Below are 14,583 nucleotides of genomic sequence, written 5' to 3' on the forward strand. Positions count from 1 at the left end.
CGAACTGGACAAATTGCTGGGGTCAGGGTGGCCACTTGTCCCATAGATCCCTGTCCATCCTGGCTGTTCAAATCAGGCGACAGGAGGATAGGAGGCCCTTTAAGGGAGATTGTGAACCTCTTCCTTACAACGGGGGACTTCCCGGAAGGGTTTAAGGAGGAAGTGGTTGGTCCTCTACTGAAAAAAAACATTGCTGAACACGCAGGACCCCGCCAACTACCGCCCGGTTTCACATCTTCAGTTCCTGGGAAAGATAGTGCAGTGGGCTGCGGCGGACCAGCTCCTGGCATTTTGGGAGGAAACTTCGATCCTAGATCCATACCACTCAGGCTTCTGTCCTGGCCACGGGGTGTAGACTGTGCTGGTCACTCGAACAGATTATATCCAGTGTCAGCTGGACTGGGTGGTTCAGCCTTCCTTGTTCTTTTAGATCTGTTGGCTGCACTTGATGTGGTCGACCATGAGTTGCTGGCCCACCACCAAGCCATGACTGGGGTGAGGGGGGACTGCACTGGAATATCTGATCTCCTTCCTCCCGAATTGGACACAGAGGGTTGCTGAGGGGATGAGGTCCTGTGGGAAGGGACAGGAACAGGTAGCGTGGTTCCCATGCCTGGACGGGGTGCAATTAACACCTGCAGCCGCAGCTAGGAATTTGGGAGTGGTCTTTGATGCCTTCCTTTCTATGGAGGTTCGGATCACTAATGTAGCTTGGACACTTGGCCTCAGTGATCCATATAATGGTCACTTCCAGGTTAGACTTCTGTAACTCGCTCTGCATGGGCCTACCCTTGTCCTTGACCTGGAACTGGTACAGAATGCAACTGTGAGGGTCCTTGCTAGGACACCCTGGAGGGCTGACGATGCTGAGACCACTGCACTGGTGCTTCCAGATCAAGTTCAAGGTTTTGGTTTTGACTAAGGCTATACACGGCTTGGGTCCTGCCTATTTGAGGGGACCACTTATCTTCTTATGCTCCCTGCAGGGCTCTTTGCTCTGTGGGTATGAATCTGCTGGTTGGCGTGCCCCCCAGGACACTCGCCTCGCCTTGACCAGGGCCAGAGCCTTTTTGACCCTGGTCCCAACCTGGTGGAATGAGCTCCCGGAAGGACTGAGGGCCCTGACAGAGCTGTTAAGTTTCCACAGGGCTTGCAAGACAGAGCTCTTCCAGCAGGCATTTGGTTGAGGCTAAGAGGGGGATTGCCCAGAGTTATGAACCGGGGGTACCGGCCAACGCTAAATGTTATCTGCTAGCGAGGAAGATCTGAGGCCTTGAGTGATATCAGCAGGTGGATGCAGCTGTAGGTTGTAATAACTGGCTGGAATAGTGAGAAGGGTTGTTTTATTCTGCCATCTGCTGTCGTTTTGTGAGTTGTTTGGAAGACTGGGTTTTAATTTTGTAGGGGTTTTTATGGGTGCATTGTTTTATATTTTTATTCTGTAAGCCGCCTCGAGACGACTGTTGAGAAAGGTGGGAAATAAATAAATAAATAAATAAATAAATAAATAAATAAACAAACAAACAAACAAACAAACAAACAAACAAACAAACAAACAAGAAAGAAAGAAAGAAAGAAAGAAAGAAAGAAAGAAAGAAAGAAAGAAAGAAAGAAAGAAAGAAAGAAAGAAAGAAAGAAAGAAAGCTCATAAGAGAATCCATGTTGGATCAGGGCAAAGGTCCATTCAGTCCAAAACGCTGTGTCACACGTTGACCAAAACCCAGCTACCATCAGGATGTCCACCAGCAAGGCCAGATCTTCAGAAGCCCTCCCACCCTTGCCCACTCCCCAAGCACCAAGAACACAGAATGTTACTGCCCCAGATAGTGTTCCTTCTATACCTTGTGGCTAATAGCCACTGATGGACCTCCAGTTGTGTACTCAGGGTATGGCCACCAGAGCGCATCCTCTAGGTGCATGTTGAGGGAGGCACAGGAGGACTCTGGCAAGTTGGCCGAGGGCTCTTCCTTGTGGAAAATGATATTAGCTAGATATCAGAGGGCAGAAATTCATAGTCAAAGTAGTTCAGCAGTGGAATGGGCTGCCTCAGAAGGTGGGGACCTCCCCCTCACTGGTGGTCTTTAAGCAGCGGCTAGACAAATACTTCTCATGGATGCTGATCCTGCCTTAAGCAGAGGGTGGGACTAGATGGCCTGTATGGCCCTTCCCACTCAAGGATTCTATGACTTTTACTCCTTTATCCTGTGCTTAATTTGTAAACCTCAATCCTTGTCCCTCTGACCTAAAAAGCCCTAACCTAACCTTTCCTCCTAGGGAAGGTGTTCCACTCCCTTAATAATTCAGTGACCCTTTTCTATATCATTTCTAATCTGTACACCGCCCGTGGCGCCGCGGGCGCCACGGACTAAATAAAACAGTAAGGGGTTCTGGGGCGGGATGTGTCCGGGATGAGGAAGGGTCCGGATTGGACCCTTCCTCATGACAGACAACCGGAGGGACCAAACGGCAGGCGCGAAGCGCCTGCCGATTGGTCCCTCCGATTCCCAGCCCCAGCAACTGCGAGCCGCGCTCAGCGCGGCTCGCAGTTGCTCCCGGCCTGACGTGGTGAGAGGCGCGAAGCGTCTCTCACCGCGTCAGGCCGGCCCCAAGGAAGCCCCCGCCGCAAACACAACACAAGACTCCAGCCGCCGAGAAGCTGCAGAAAAAAAAAAAACACCCCCGGAGGAGCCTTTCGCCGCTAGCGCGACGAGAGGCAGCAGAAAAAAAAACCCCTGTAGGAGCTCCAAGCCGCCGCGCCGACGAGAGCTAGCAGAAAAAAAAAACCCTGCAGGAGCCTTTCACAGCTCCAAGCAGCAGAAAAAAAACCCCGGAAGGAGCCTTTCACAGCTCCAAGCAGCAGAAAAAAAAACCCTGTAGGAGCCTTTCGCAGATCCAAGCAGCAGAAAACAAAACCCTGAAGGAGCCTTTCCCAGCTCCAAGCAGCAGGAAAAAAAACCCCTGAAGGAGCTCCAAGCCGGCACGCCCACGAGAGCTAGCAGAAAAAAAAAACCCTGCAGGAGCCTTTCACAGATCCAAGCAGCAGAACAAAAAACCCTGTAGGAGCCTTTCGCAGATCCAAGCAGCAGAAAACAAAACCCTGAAGGAGCCTTTCCCAGCTCCAAGCAGCAGCTCCCTGTAGGAGCTCCAAGCCGGCACGCCCACGAGAGCTAGCAGAAAAAAAAAACCCTGCAGGAGCCTTTCACAGATCCAAGCAGCAGAAAAAAAACCCCGGAAGGAGCCTTTCGCAGATCCAAGCAGCAGAAAACAAAACCCTGTAGGAGCCTTTCCCAGCTCCAAGCAGCAGAAAACAAAAAAACCCTGTCGGAGCCTTTCACAGCTCCACGCAGCAGAAAAAAAAACACCTCCTGGTGTCCCCTGGGTCCTAGCGCCCATTGCATTCCTGGTTGCAATGGGCTTTCTTGCTAGTGCTATAATATCGTCTTTGAGGAGCAGTGACCAGAAGGGCACACAGTATTCCAAATTAGGCTGCAGCATGGCCGTCCCCGATCTCTCTGGTTTGGGGGGCAGGCGGGGGACGTGAGCCCCAAGCACTGTCTCCGCCAGGTTTGGTACTGAAGCAAAACCCCGCCGTTTCTCCTGGCCCAGGATCTGCAGTCGTGCCGCCCGTCCTGGTTTGGTGGCGCCATGGAGGTTCTGAGGTCAGTTCTCCATCTGGCAGCCAGCAAAGGGAGGAGGCGGGGGAAGCTCCAATCTGTGGCAGCAGCTTTTTAATCACCACGCCGGCAGCCAAAGAGAGTGCTGTCAGGGGAGCACCGGGCGTGGGGGGGAGCGGCGGTTGTCCATTACTGCTAAAATGATATTACAAAGAACAGCCATTAGCATCCAGAGTGAACGCAGACGGCGATCTTGTGGTCAGCCACTGCTTGATTCCAAACTGTGTGAGGATGTAGCACTGGGGGTTGCCGGTTTCTGGGCCGTTGTTCCTTTATGACAGCCATATTTTGTTAAAATGTTCAAATATTCATGAAAGAAGCCTTCTTCTGACCCGAGGGGTGGCAGAAGTTTATTTTTTGTTTAAATTGCACGCTTCCTGTAAGGAAGCCATTCTCCTCTGGGACCTTACGGCCCCCTGGGGGGTCCACAGGGGGTCCACAGACTGAACAATGTGGAAAAGGGAGGCCAAAGGGCTTATGGGGGGCCTGGTAACTGTACGACTGAAATACCCTTTTGGTCACATATGTCATGAATTGCTTGGAAGTTTGACCTTCATCGGGGAGGGGGGATTTTTGTTTGTTTGTTTGTTTGTTTGTTTGTTTCATTCCCTTGTGTGAGGTTAAATTTATGTATTCAAGAAAAAAAAATGAATGCACGTACTTCTCTTAGTTGAACGCTCTAGAAATCTGATTCACTTATATCTAAGACGGATATGTCGAGTCTAGTTAGTTCACTCTTAATTTAGGCCTTTCGTAGCCCAGTTCATTGCACAAGCGGGTAGCCTTCTGCAGGAGACCCTGTGACCTGAGAAGAGCTCCTAAAAGGGCCGTGGCCCCCAAAAAGATTGAGAATGGCTGCTCTAAGGAGCCCAGGAGAGCATACACGGACCACCCTCCCAGTTTATCCCTACCACAAAGCTGCAAAGGTTGAGAGAACACCTGGGCCAAAGTCATCCAATATGTTTTTTGGTTGAATTATTCCCAGTTCTCCCCAGTTTTAGTTTAGGACCACACAATGCAGACTTGATTTCCTGTAACTCGCAGTTGCACGCGTGAATACTCACACACATTGGAAAGTGTAATGTTTTTTTAATCCGTCTTCCCTCCAGGAAGATCAAGGCAGCATTAATCGACCCCCAACCCCAATTGGATCCTCACAACATTCCTGCAAGGTTGGCTAAGCTGCAAATGCAGGATACACAGAATGGGCCCAGTGTCCCTGAGGGACCACCGTTCTGTCTACGGCCCTCAAAAAGTGTTGTGCTCAGTTAATTCCAACGGGCTGGTGATCCCAGGCCCCAAGGAAGCCCATTAGGCCTCAACCAGGGCAAGGTTGTTCTCTGCCCTGGACCCCACTTGGTGGAATGAGATCCCAGAGGAGATTTGGGCCCTGACGGAGGTGGCACAGTTCCGCAGGGCCTGCAAAACAGAGATCTTCCGCCAAGCATTTGGTTAAAGCCGGTGAAACTGTCAACATTTACCGGGCCCTCCAGAACCCCCTTCCCGATCTGACTAAATCTAGCCCTAAACTGCAGAGTTATGGTCGGAAGGTTTGTAGTTAAACAGCGAAAAATTAAATATTCGAGTTATTGATGTTACTAGGTGCAAAGCCCGTTCCTAAGAACGGGCCGTGAAAGGGCCCCATCCCCTAGCCCCTGGCCAGGCAGCTTAAGGTGGCTTTGGGCTGCATCTCGCAGCCATATCAAGTGGGGGGCGGCGGGGGCTGGGCACCTCGTTAGCAGGCCAGGGACACAGCTCCTTAGCAGGCAGTCAGCAGGCTGGGAGGCCCTTGTCAGCAGGCCCAGCCTAGCAGGCCGGGAGGCACTCATTAGTGGGCCCTCCACCAGGACCCTTTGCCCAGGGCCTCTCCCCTTGCCTGCTGCTGGCTCCAGGCACTGAGGCGCATCTGAAGGCAAAGAGGCTACCGTCCAGGGACAGAAGGCGGGAGCTGCAGGGGCAGGGCCAATCAGGGCAAAGCTGGCTGCACCCTGATTGGCCCTATTCTAACTTGGACAGCTGGACATGTCCCACCCCTAGGCTGTTTCATAAATGTATAGAGGAACAATAATGGATAAGGATTGTAGTTGTTGATTGATGCAGTTATTAAATTAATGAATTAATTAATGACCGGTCTGAGGTCATCCAGTAGGCTTAGTGGCTGAGCAGAGATTTGATTCCCTGCAATTTTGAGCAGAATGATACGCTTCTAAATCCATTGAAGTCCATTCTGTTTGGGGTTTTGCTGTACAATCACTAAAGAATTCCAACAACTCTCCCCCCCCCCCCCCCCCGGTCTTCACACCATACAGGTTTTAAATTGAATGGCCGTCAAGTCAGGTTCTTAAATCCTGGCATAGGTAGGCAGAAAGAGTGATATTTCCATGGCATTCCTGGAATTCCACTGTTTTAGGAATGATTGGGCTGCCTCCTGGTCTTAGCCTGGCTCTAAATCTAGCCCTAAATCTCTCCATTTTGGATTGTCGAAAGGTGGCAAATAAGACTGCTAGAGGCACCGGACTCAAGCACAACTTGTGTTTTTTTAATTTTCAGATTCAGATCAAAGCAGCAGCCCGAGGACAGGAATCGGTTCAGACCAAGAGGACAGCAAGCCGATCATCACGTTGGGTGAGCGAGAATGGAAAGGGGGATGTGTACAGGAATCTGTTTCTATCAATCTCTTCTCAAAGTATTAAATGAAGGAAGTCTGCATTAGGGAGAACAGAGTACATGAAGCCCTGGATCAGCCCCGCAGCCAGAATTTATTTGCTGGGGGGGGGGGGGGATATTTTTTTTTAAAGGGCAGTCACCTGAGGCCGCAGACTTGGCTGCTGGCTTCCTACCCTGCCTCACCCAAAACCCTCCTCCTCTTCTGCACCCTCCTCCTCCAGGGTACAAGCCCCCCCCCCTCCGGTCACGTGAGCCTTCTGGCTGGTTCCTGATGGGAGCTGGCAAAGCAGCTCCCTCAAAAGCGGCAGGTGTGTGAGATGCAAGCCAGTCCAGGGTGCAGGGACTGGGATGATGAACATGGAGTTCAGGTAGCTCCAGCAGCCGCTGCCACGCCAGCTACCGTCCCAGCTGCCATCGCTTCCTTTTCCCACGAAACGGGTGGCAGTGGCAGCAGAGCCCTGCAGCAGCGACATGGCAGGGGCACACCACTGCACTCTCTGCACTCATACCTGTATGTGCACCAGCACTATCACCGCACCATACCTTACCTGCCCGGGCTCACCAGCTCCACCACTAAGCCCTACAACCACTGCTCATTCACTGTTATCACTGTTAATAGGCGGACACTGAGTGGACAGGGCAAATTTTAGAAGGGGCACACCCCTGCCAGACCCCGCCCCCACGCCGGGGATGGATCTGCTCTTGATTTTTCTGGTTGTTTCTTTTTGGCACTTTTCTCAGCCCTCTGATCATTTGCAAGCACCCTTGGGTCAAAACTGAACAAGTGGTCAGCTTGAGGGCATTGTGGGTGGGCAAGGCTGTTTCCAGAATCCTGGGAGGATCGGAACTAGAGCTGTAAGACAAGTACAAGAGAACCAACCCAGAGGGAAAACCTGTGTGCAGGATTAGATCTGGGTTGAAGGACCAGGATGTAGTCTGCACAGGGCTTTTTACCCAAGTCCCTGTTCGAAAAAATCCCTGCCGTCTGTCTACACTGAAGTCGATTTACACTTTGTTTTGGGGCGCTTTAAATTTCCCCTCTGCAACATGCATGGTTGATCTGGAGTGACCCTACCTTTCCCCCGTGATATCCAGAAGTGGATATAACCCTTGATATTTCAAAAATCGGCATCCGTGTAAGGGTGCAGATCGCTGCTTTTTGCGAATTAAATTCCTTCCTCATGCCTCCAACGCTGTAGCAAAGCAGTCTTCCCTGAATGGCCAGGGCGTCAGTTCAAAGACTTCCTGGTTCCTGGTTGCAAGTCTTGTCTTAAAGTGACTGTGCTTCAGAAGCCCTAACTTCTCTCAGCAGACATTTGCCTCTTGGATTTTTTCCCCCTCTTCTGCTGTCTCCAATCCTCCCCCCCCCCCTTCAAGAATAGAAAGAACCTGCCCGGATCAGGTTTAAGGTTCTGGTTTTGACCTTTAAGGCTATACGCGGGTTGGGACCCACATACCTGAGGGACCGCCTACTGCCCTATATCCCCCGCAGGGCTTTTCGCTCAGCGGGGGAGAATCTCCTGATAATTCCTGGCCCTAGAGAATCACGCCTGGCGTTGACCAGGGCCAGGGCCTTTTCGGTCCTGGCCCCTACCTGGTGGAATGAGCTCCCGGGTGAGCTGCGGGCCCTGCAGGACTTACCAGCTTTCCGCAGGGCCAGCAAGATGGAGCTCTTCCGCCAGGTTTTTGGTTGAGGCCGGGGTCAGCGAATGAGTGCCAGCATTCCCCCCCCCCTGGACCTAGTAAGTTAGATCTCCTTCCCACCCGCCCTGCCGCTCTGATAGCAGGAGATAGGAATAATGAGAGCTTCCGCCATGTTGGGATTGTTTTTAAAGTCTTTTAATGGGTATTTTAATGGGGAATAAAACTATTGTGACCCGCTACGAGCCTACAGGGAGTGGCGGGGGGGGGGGGATAGAAGAAGACCCGAGTTCAAATCAATCTGAATTCAGCAGGATCCACAATGGAAAAAAACAAAGTAAGTGCAGAATCAGCCCAGATCACCCGTCCAAGCTGGACCACGGTGATGAAATTTCATTCTTGGTGAAACGCTACTTGTTGAATGGAGCAGGCAGAAGAAAGCTCATTACATCTGAGGTGGAATTGGCTTCGGATCAGTTCAAAGTCCTAGACTCTGCATCCTCCCACACAGACCTCCCAGGGCAATTTGCTCACTGGGTGGGGCTTCACTGTTGTTCAGGATCCTTCCAAAATCCTACTTGTTAGGATTTCTTCCTGGGTTTTGAAGTTCCCAGTTACCTGGTCTTGTTTCCAGACTGAAACATTAGGAAATCCTTCTTTGTTCCGTATTGTATTTCTGATTTTTTGTACAAGTCGTGCATGCGTTCTTTTGCCCTAGTGCTCAGTGATTTCCTTTCATGTGCCTGTTCTTCCCCCCATCTATGCTACCAACATGTGCATAGAAAACAGGAATAATGGGATATTGATATGACTTTATGTACAGTTTTATCTGGATTATTTTTGGGGAGGGTGGTTTTGTGAGCACCTAGGACAGGGAGTCCCAACTATGACTCCTTTCCTACACTTCCCTGGAGCCCCCTTCCCCTGTTGCTCTAGTCTCTGTCTAGGTCTTCCTTCCGTGCCCACTTCTCTGAAGGGCCATATCCCCACTTCTAGGGTTCCCCAAAGCCTGAAAAATATTTCAGGGGTTCCTTCATGGTCAAAAGATGGGAAAAGGCTGACCTAGGACCACTTGTGCACATCACGTAACAATACAGCTCCTACTTCTGTGTGCATCTAGGATCTTTTCTTTCCCCCCACAGAGTTTAATCAATGCAGAGAAGGGTCGGAAAAGCCAATTACAATGCAGCTTTCAGGACGCACGTACAATGTCTCATGACTTCTTCAAAAACTTAATAGAGCCGTGTGGGGCGCACACCCAAACCCGTATCTTCCAAATATGCCGTATCCAGATTTCCCTCTCAAGCGGCTTTGAAGCTCTGAACCCAGATTTCTTTTCCCCTAAGAAGAGAAAGGAAGGCTGCAAGAGGAAGACTTGGGACGGAGAAATGGCTCACGGGAAAAGGAATTAGTCCTGCTCCTGTTTCTCCGTCTTGATCACATTCGGAGCCTCTTGTGGTGGTATTCAGGGCCAGTGTCAGCATACCCTGAGTTGGGGCGGCTGCTGGGGCCCGGGACAGCTGGTGAGACCCACTGTTGGTGACCCACAAGCCCACCTGCCCGTTCTACCCCCACCCAACTGTTTAAAAGTGCTCTACCATCCATGCCCCCAGCTGCATGCACTGCCCAGCATGGTCAGGGAGAGGGGAGGCTGGTGGACTAGGCAGCTGTGCGGATGGGAAGTAAGAGGAAGAAGGAAAAGGAGGCACAAGCAATAAGGGAGGGGGGGTGTCTGGAGAGAGGCAGGGGTGGGAGACAAATGGGTACTCTCTGCCCAGGGCCCCCACAGCCCTGGCTGTGATAAGAGTCAGGTGCCTCCATGTCTAGAGAGCCAGCTTGGTGTAGTGGTTAAGAACAGCAGCTTCCCCTCCTCCATGCAGGCAGCTAGGTGACCTTGAGCTAGTCACAGTCCTGCTAGAGCTGTTATCACAGAACAATTCTGTCAGAGCTCACTCAGTCCCACCTACCTCACAGGGTGCCTGTTGTAGGGAGAGGAAGGGAAGGCAATAGTAACCTGCTTTGGGGCTCCTTCAGGTAGCCAAAAGCGGGATATAGAAGCCAACTCCTCTTCCTCCTCCTCCTCCTCTTTTTCTTCTTCTATTGCTATAAGATCTCGCTTAGGATCAGACTAGATGTGACATCAGCCACAAATTGGGCCAGGATTCTCCGATTTACAAACAGATGGGACATCAGGGAACTGACATTCCCAAGTGTACTGGGGCCCGATTCTGCTAAGGAAAATAGCACGGGGGGGGGGGGGGGAGACTGAAGCCCCTTCTTTCACAAAGTCATGCTCTTGAGCTGAATCAGGCCTCAACATGCTTGGGAACCTTCATCCCCTGAGCTCACACATGCCAGTAATTTGGGGAACCCCCACCCAATTTGCAGCAGGCACATAATCCGCAACTCCATTTGCAGCAAATTTGGCCCCATGTGTTGGAGGTCTCATTTGGCTCCAGAATCGATGCCCGTGTGTTTGCTTAGCACCCGCTCCTGTTCCAGTTCATTGATGTGTTTCTGATTCCTAACTGAACGCATTGTATTGATTTCTTTCTTTTTTTTTTTGCGAACTGCACTTCAAAACATATGGCAGACCAGCCAAGAAAGTGAAAAACTTGGAGGCAGGTCAGAAGGCAGGGAAGTGGGCAAGGGAAACTGGGAAGGTGTGCAGCCAAGCAGGGAATTAAGGCAGGGAAATGCTTCTTTGGGGAGAGAAGGCTGAAACCTGCCAGAAGATTTGCAGCAGCAAGGCTAGAATCTTGTTGTGCCCTGGGCTGAAAAGCTCATTTCATCTCAAAATGAACTTTTATGAATTACAAGGTTATTAGTTAATTAATCGACTCAAAGGAAGTTTGAGTCCGGTGGCACCTTTAAGACATCCAGAATTTTATTCAAGGTGTGAGATTTCATGTGCAAACGCATTCTTTCATATGGCTGAGGATTTGCTGCATGCCCTGAAGAGATCTGAGGAAGCGTGCTTGCACATGATAGCTTACGCCTTGAATGAAGATTCGTTAATTGTAAAGGTGCCGCCGGACTCAGATTTTGTGCTGCTGCTTCTGACCCACCTGAATCATTCTGGTGTAGAGATTCCTCATGACTAACATCTTAAATGGGTCTAGAGCAGTGGTCCCCAACCTTTTTATCACTGGGGACCGCTCAACGCTTGACAATTTTACCGAGGCCCGGTGGGGGGGGGGGGTTAGTTTACTCCTCTACTCTCAACCACTGCCCTAACGCTCTCTGATCGCTATGGTAATGTTTAAACATCCCTTCAAAATAAGATACAGACACGCCACAACAATGAACATAAGGAACATTTTATTTTCATGGAACTTTTACCTCATGACAATGACAAATCAATGGGAACCCTGAGCTTGTTTCTCTGCAACGAGATAGTCCCATCTGGGAGTGATGGGAGACAATGACACCCAAAGTGTGTTGTAAAGGGCCGGGGGGGATGAAGTAAAGGGCCAGGGGGGGGGGGAAGAAGGCGTCCTTCGCAGCCTACCTCCCATTAGTCGAAGGACCACAGGTGGTCCGTGGCCCACAGGTTGGGGATCGCTAGTCTAGAGGACCTACAAAACACAGATATTCCGCCTGGCCTATGGTTGAGGCCAGGTATAAACCAAGGTACTGGCTTCCCTGCATCAGAACCCATCCACCCGCAGAAGCCCCTCCAAGCCCTGACCAACCTCAGAAAGGGCAGTTTAATTGTTGTAATGTTTTTATTAAATTTCTATGACTGTTTTTAAAGCCGGTTGTTACCCCGTGCTAAGCTGACCAGAGGAGGGCAGGATAACATTTTAAAAATATTTTATTTTATTCTACTCTTTCCTGGTCGGCTTATTTAATTTATTAAAAATTTTTAAAATGTCATTTGTTGGGTTCTGGCGTGTGTGGAAGGGAAGGGAGGCCTAAGGTATGCAAATATTTTAGTTATCTGAAGATTTTCCATTTGCTTTTCATCTCAAAAAGAGTTCTCCAAGGAGAGAACGTTACCCCCCCTCCACACACACACACACACACACACGTTAAACCTGATAAGGAAAAATAACAAACTAAAACTAAATCAAACTAAAATCAATCACACACGAAAGCTTTCTTCAGAATAAAAGTTTGACTCAATCTCCCTAGATGGGCCTGTATTGTATTTTATAATCCTGAAATTTTGGCTGAAATTTTTAATTTTAATTTTACTGCTCTCTTGTATTAATCAAATCCAGGAGTTTTTCGATTTGCTCTGTTTTGTGTTTATTTAGGGGAGGTTCCCTCCCCAGTTAATTTTATGCAACTTGGGAAAACATGGCATTATAGTGAGCAACAAATCGGCAATGCCCTCTGTGACAATTTACAGAAAGAAAAAAAGGTCATGTGTATACATCTCAGCATCATGATACCACAGAGGCTGTGATGGGCAGCTTGCTAAACGGACATGCCAGCCCATTTTCTGTGTCTCTCCAAGTGTAAAAACTCAACATTTTAACAACTCAGGCTGAAAAAAAGAAAGAATGAAAACGAATTTGGGGGGAATTTTCGTTGATGAGTGAAAATGATCTCTTTTGTGTAGATGCGACAGATTTCCAAGAAAATTTTGTCACGTCAGGCGTCTTCAGTGTCACGGAGCTTATCCAAGTCTCCCGAAGTGAGTAGATCACAGCTGCTTCTTTGGGGAGGGGGGGAGGTGGTGGGATTGTGTGCAGGATGGGATAGAGGGCTGGGATATCTGAGCAGCTGCCCCCAAATGAGCCCACAGCTGTCCCCTGATTGCTGATGGCCATGGAGGAGAACCCTGAAGAAGCCCTGGCTCCACTGATCCTCTCTGAGCATCTCTTCCAGCTGGAAACATAAGGCCACTGTTCTGTCACAGAGGGCTTTTGGGGTGCTTCAATGTCCAGGTGCAAAGCAGGCCCACGCATCATATAGAGATCCATGTGAACCAAACAGGCATTCCCAAAGGCTCCATTGAACAGTGGGAAAGCTCTCTCCGGATCCTCAGAACGAAAAGGCTTTGTAATCCAGGAGCTTGTCTTCCCAAACGCTGGGAACCTTCAAACCAAAACCAATCCCCAAACCATTTCTTTTTCCTTCCCTTTACAGCTCTTTTGCTTATTGAGGCAAAAGGCCTTCCTCCCAGAAGCCAGCTTTGGAGGTATTTACAAGTATTCTTCTCCGCCTAAGTAAATACGTTAAAACACCGAGGCTCGTGGGAGGAATGCCTTTTTGGCACAATAATACACACAGGAGGGAAGAGAACCTAGGGGGAAATGCAGAATCCAAATATTTAAAATAGCTGGAAATGTAATTAAATAATCTGATGAAAAGAATAGTAAGGAGAAATTAGAAATAAAGATGTATAGGTAGGATATTGATTGCAGCCATCTCAGTGCTGAAAACAGAGTACAGTTGAAAGATGCCAGGATTGTACTGTCATTGGCCCCATCAATGGGGGGGGGGGGGTTGACACACAATCACTCTGCCTCCATGATACGTATTATGCACCAAGCAAAGCTACATTTTGTAGTGATTTATTCAAACCTGTACCTTTTCTGTTTTCCATATAGGATTACCATCTGCTCTTCCCCGGCTGGTGATTACGGTGGTGGGAGCAAGTGGGGGAGGGCATTGCATCCGAACCCAGAAGTGATGGGTTCCCTCCCCAAATCTCTGTGGGCTTTACTATAGAGATTTGGGGGGGGGGGGTTCCCAAAGCATTGCCCAGAAGTGACGTCACTTCCGGGTTCAGACACAATCCTGCCGATTTCCCTCACTGCACTGACCAGCAGGCCTTGACAGAATATATTCTGCAACATTTCCCTTTTTGTGTGTGCATAAATTCATTTTAATTTATTTGTTCTTTTTTTGTTTGTTTATTAGACTTTTATACTGCCAACCCTAGTAAACTCTGGGTGGTACTAGTGAAGAGCAGGGATTTCTGACAGGAGCTTGGGAACACGTTTCCTTTCAGACCACTGGAAATCCTGTTCAGCCACCAATTTCTGCATGATTTCTTGCCACAGGGCCTGATGATTTAACTTTTTGCTTTTTAAATAAAAATTGAAATCCTCAGTCCAGTCTTTCTTTGCCTGAAACAGACATCTCATGTGCTAACCCAACAAGCCCAGTGGGAACAAGGAGTCCTAGAAAAAAAATAAAAATAAAAAATATAATAATGATAATGAAAATGAAAATGGAATGATGATGATGATGATGATGATGATGATGATGATGATGATGATAATAATAATAATAATAATAATAATAATAATAATAATAATAATAATAATAATAATAATAATTTGGGACAGTCTTGTTAAGAAAGGGTTGCCTTTAAAAAGTATGATTCTAACTCTTGAGGCTACTCAACACAAAATTCTGATTTCCCCACTCCTCCCTGCCCCTTCTTCCCTTTTTAAAAGTTCAAGTGGTTCAGCCTGAAACCTGACTAGTTGTTCAGATACTAAATTTAGGTTTAAGTAAAAATGGCTTCCTGGCTTGACTTTGGGCCAAACTTCACCCAGAGCTGGAGTTCCATGATAGGGATTCCAGATGTGCAATTTGGCTCTAAAAAGGATTTGCGGGAGGCGATGTGAATTAAGGG

At 49.0% G+C, this 14,583-nt stretch overlaps 1 protein-coding gene across 5 annotated transcripts in view; it reads left to right on the top strand.

Annotated features, from left to right (window-relative positions):
- NFIC (nuclear factor I C) overlaps positions 1–14,583 on the top strand; it is a 155,038-nt gene that overhangs the window by 100,491 nt on the left and 39,964 nt on the right. For all 5 annotated transcript variants that reach the window (XM_077332048.1, XM_077332047.1, XM_077332046.1 and 2 more), the window contains exons 3-4: positions 6,225–6,299; positions 12,553–12,627. In XM_077332048.1, the coding sequence (XP_077188163.1) occupies positions 6,225–6,299; positions 12,553–12,627 (150 nt within the window). The remainder of the gene's footprint in view (positions 1–6,224; positions 6,300–12,552; positions 12,628–14,583) is intronic.

The sequence above is a fragment of the Paroedura picta genome, chromosome 4 (genome assembly GCF_049243985.1).
Source record: "Paroedura picta isolate Pp20150507F chromosome 4, Ppicta_v3.0, whole genome shotgun sequence".
Lineage (NCBI taxonomy): Eukaryota > Metazoa > Chordata > Lepidosauria > Squamata > Gekkonidae > Paroedura > Paroedura picta.